The 4969-nt window shown below is 39.8% G+C and overlaps 1 protein-coding gene across 1 annotated transcript; it reads right to left on the reverse strand.

Annotated features, from left to right (window-relative positions):
• Positions 1 to 21: 21 nt before the first annotated feature.
• Positions 22 to 4773, reverse strand: LOC101859575 (zinc finger protein 678-like). Its single transcript, XM_005101417.3, has 2 exons — positions 3642 to 4773; positions 22 to 1471 (listed from the first exon to the last, which is right to left on the reverse strand). Exons 1-2 carry the CDS (start codon positions 4528 to 4530, stop codon positions 90 to 92), a joined length of 2271 nt encoding a protein of 756 aa, XP_005101474.1. The 5' UTR covers positions 4531 to 4773; the 3' UTR covers positions 22 to 89.
• Positions 4774 to 4969: the final 196 nt, after the last annotated feature.

The following is a 4969-nucleotide window of genomic DNA, read 5'->3' on the forward strand; positions in this document are numbered from 1 at the left end:
TATATATATATATTCAAGAGGGTGCATACAATGCCTCACAAACCGCGTGTATCTCAGTGACTATTAAAAGTATCAGGTTTTGACAGGGTTTACAATGGAAAATTTGTAATCTGGTTGTATTTTAGCCCGACTTCGGGTGCTATGGCGGTTACGACAGTACGCGATTCGGGTGATATGGCGGTTACGACGGTACGCGATTCGGGCGATGACATATCAGATTTTTCTCCTGCGTGTATTTCCCTGTGACGCTGTAGACCGTTACTGAACATAAACGTGGCACCACAAACTTCACACTTGTAAGGTTTTTCTCCTGTATGCGTTCTTGTGTGGCTTTGTAGACCACCTTTGAATGTAAACGTGGCACCACAAACTTCACACTTGTAAGGTTTTTCTCCTGTGTGTGTTCTTTTGTGACCCAGTAGATTGCTACTCGTTGAAAACGCGGCACCACAATCTTCACACTTGTAAGGTCTTTCTCCTGTGTGTGTTCTTTTGTGACCCAGTAGATTGCTCCTCGTTGAAAACGTGGCACCACAATCTTCACACTTGTACGGTTTTTCTCCTGTGTGTGTTCTTTTGTGAATTTGTAGACTGCTACCATGTGTAAACGTGGCACCACAATCTTCACACTTGTAAGGTTTTTCTCCTGTGTGTGTTCTTTTGTGACTTTGTAGATTGCTACCCTGTGTAAACGTGGCACCACAATCTTCACACTTGTAAGGTTTTTCTCCTGTGTGTATTCTTTTGTGTTTCCGTAGACTGCTATTGCATGTAAAGGTGGCACCACAAACTTCACACTTGTAAGGTTTTTCTCCTGTATGTGTTCTTTTGTGACTCTGTAGACTGCTTCCTCTTGTAAACGCGGCACCACAAACTTCACACTTGTAAGGCTTTTCTCCTGTATGCGTTCTTATGTGGCTAAGTAGACCGCTATTGAATGTAAACGTGGCACCACAAACTTCACACTTGTAAGGTTTTTCTCCAGTGTGTATTCTTTTGTGACTTTCTAGATTGCCACCCCGTGTAAACGTGGCACCACAAACTTCACACGTGTGACGTTTTTTTCGTGTGTGTATTCTTTTGTGTTTCTGTAGACTACTGCTACAAGTAAATGTGACACCACAAACTTCACACTTGCAAGGTCTATCTATTGTGTATGTTCTTTTGTGCCTCTGTAGGTCACCTAGTTCTGTAAACATCTCAAGATAGACAATACACTTGTGAGGTTGTTCTCCTGAGTATCTGCTTTCCCTGACCAGAGACCTTGGAACATCTTGGCAACCAGCGCCCATCTCTTTATACACTTTTGGGGGTGTGGTACTAGAAGCTTCCGTAGAATTTATACAACTGGCAAAAGACACAGCACAAGAAAGGTTGAAATCTGGACCTTGTCCCATGGACTGTTTACTATCACAAGACATACGACTTTTGACGTAGGACTCATGCTTTGAACTTCCGTTAAGATGTTTTCCTGGGAAAGACAAATAAAGGACAAGTTATCTAACCCTGACGTTAAGATGAAACATCTGGAAGAAGACAAATAATGAACAAGATATGTAACCCTGACGTTAAGATGAAACATCTGGAAGAAGACAAATAATGAACAAGATATGTAACCCTGACAGTAGGATGAAACATCTGGAAGTAGACAAATAATGAACAAGATATGTAACCCTGACGTTAAGATGAAACATCTGGAAGTAGACAAATAATGAACAAGATATGTAACCCTGACAGTAGGATGAAACATCTGGCAGAGTAGAAGACAACAATGGACAAGTCAACACTGATGGTAAGATGAAACATCTGGAAGAAGACAAAAATGATGTGTTATCTTATGCTAATGGTAGAATGAAACATCTGGAAGAAGACAAAAATGATGTGTTATCTTATTAAATGCTAATGGTAGAATGAAACATCTGGAAGAAGACAAAAATGATGTGTTTTCTAACCCTAATGGCAGGATGAAACAACTAGAAGAAGTAAAAAATACACAACAAGCTATCCACCCAAGTCTCTAACAATAATACAATATTTATAATGAATCTAATCACAGAAAAGGGATGATCAAGATGAGATGTGGCTGTTATCCTACACACTGAAAAAACTGTAAGTCTAAAAGTTACTCTGACTGTCTACACATTCAATTTCATCCCACGTGCTTTTCGTCCCTTTTCTCAAACACCATGTCATTTTTTTACATTTCAAGAGAAGGAACACACAACAACCACAGGAACACTGGGTTATTTTCTGTAATCGTAAACATTGGAGACCTGTGAGTTCTTTCGACCGACACAAAAGGAACGACAAAAATGTGGTCAGCGCTTCTGTGTTGTACTACAAATTTTAAAAGACATGATAACACACATCAGGGCCGGCTCGTGGGTCTAAAAATTGGACGTGCACAATTAAGCTATCACAGGCTGAAGATAGTCAAGGGTATAGTAAATGAGGCAGTGTATAATTTTAGGATCTTTGGGCTGGTGAGGGAGGACCTCATGCTTTTATTTTCATTCTTTTTACTTGTCGCTTTGATTTCTAGAGTAATAAATTTGTTTGTTAGCTAAACATCAATTTCGTTCATTCTGTATTGGAACTGAACACTCAAGTGATAACTTTTACAACTCCACTACAAAACTATTCAAAGGCACAACTCATAGGACGGTCACGTTCCCCCCCCCCCCCTCAGATTCACGGTCACAGAGTCACTTAAAATAGTGTCAAGACAGACAATGAACCAATCACAATTCACTTGAGCACTCAACTGGATTGCTCCGGGGCTCACAAAATAATTGGCAAAGAATAGTGTACCATCTATCGCGTTCATTTTTAGACTGCCTTCTGTGAGCTATGTTTCGGTACTGTTCGGCAGGAGCACATTTGAGATGTGCCGTTTTATTTATAATTATTGTATCGCCAAACTCGCTACGAGTGTCGTCATCTCTTGGGTTATCCCCAAGAGCGATTTATAGGTCAGGTTACACTGTTAAATTATATCCTTCTATTATGTTTAGCTAAAGCGCGTGGACTTTGGCATGGCATAGTAGATGTTTTACGGCGCTATAGACACAGAAATGGCAGTTATGGCGCCAGTGAAGACCTTGTTTTGATATAATATTTGGCTAGTGTTTGTTTCTCTGGCTTCTTTTATTTTATTACTTTGGGTGTCTTACATAATAGAACATTAAAAACTTTTGGGCGGCACTGCACGACCTTGCTCTATGGACGAACTGCGCCGGACACACATGTAGCAAAAATGCATTTTGAAACTTGTTATTTGGCCTCTATTTAATTGCACACATCTAGCTCTCCATGCCAAGCTGAAGCTACCAGTAGCTGTACCTCAGTACCGTAAAAAAAACCGACAGCAGCAAACAGTTTGCTTCTTTCCAATCCACGATTATATAATATCTGGAGAAACTTCAAAAGAATTGTGCCATCTCAGGCTGGCAGCAAAATATCTGATGATCTAATGACAAGGCTCTATAGTATTGTCAGGACTAACGATGCTGAGCGAAAGGTCTTGCTTTTGTTTGTCTGAGTACAGAAAAGGACATCGACACAATAATAAAAATGGTCATTTAGTGCTCAAGAATGCAAAACACACCGTATAAGTCCACACACAGAAGGATTCTACGTACCAGAACTTTCACCGTGATCCCAGCTGGTCCTGACAACAGATCCTGAACTTGTGACTGGATCGGCAGAGAAAGTTGAAGTTGGACTACTGGAAGCAACAACATCAGTGTCGGGGCTGGCACTCTGCTCCATACACAAGCTCCTCACATTGGAGATTTGCAGCTGTAGTCCTCCAGCCTGACTCATGTGATCCTCAACAAACACGGGCTCAGTACACGTATCCTCCACATCTCCCACTTGTCCTTCTGTCTTTCCTACCTCTCCAAAGTCTGGACCTTCCCATTCTGACACTTCTTCGTTCACAAAATTCTCCACTTTTGATTTCACTTCATCACCAAAGTCAGGAAAATGTCCAAATAGTGGTTCGGTTTTCACCGTACAGATATCTGTGAGGCACTCTGGTTTAATGACAGGTTTCACGTCTTCCTCCTCTGTACAGATAGGCTCATCTTTTACTACACTGTGTCTGAGAGTCTGGCTACTTTCACTTTCAACGTTCAGTTTGTCATTTGTCTCGGCCTTGGCGTCACACAGACATTCAAAACTGGGCTCTTCTTTTACTGACAGATGTTCCTCATCAACACCCACAGATTCACTTTCCCTACTTATAATGTCATGTTTTACATCTTCCCTTAAATTTAAACTGTTAGTACAAAGAGTACTCGTACTAGAAGATCTAGGTCTAGATCTAGATATATGTTCACCTTTAACAACTATGCTATCAATCCCAAGATTCACACCTTCTCCAGAAGAACAAGGAACAAATAAATCACAAGTTTTCACACATCCAGAGCCATTATCATTTCCAGAGTTAAGTCTATACATTGTTATTGTTGTGTCTTCCTCACAGTTGGCGTCCATTTGTTTACTTGTATAGGAAATGTCAGCCATCTTTACAGTCACAAAATGTCAATGACGACAATGAATCAATGAAGACACTAGACCCTAACATGTACACACAATTACTTCGATAAACGAATAAACAGTGTCATGAAGAGGAACAGTCAAACTGTTCCATGTTCCAAATTTGATTAGAGACTGCACATTTTGTTCAGGCATAGACAGGCAGGCTATAATACATTGAAAAAAAACGTAGCGTATTTATTTATATCATATTGCGTCCATTTTCTTTTTACGATCAAACAGGTATAAAGAGCATTAAAGCAGTTTTAACAGTATAGTAGGCCTATGTAGGCCTACCAGAGACACTAAAATATAATTAAATACTCTCTGGGCCTACCAGCTGTTAACAGTTGTATTCGATTAAATTATTATTAATGCTTATTATCATTATTATTATTATCATCGTTTTTATTATTATTTTAATATT

Source organism: Aplysia californica, unplaced genomic scaffold (assembly GCF_000002075.1).
Source record: "Aplysia californica isolate F4 #8 unplaced genomic scaffold, AplCal3.0 scaffold00282, whole genome shotgun sequence".
Classification (NCBI taxonomy): Eukaryota; Metazoa; Mollusca; class Gastropoda; order Aplysiida; family Aplysiidae; genus Aplysia; species Aplysia californica.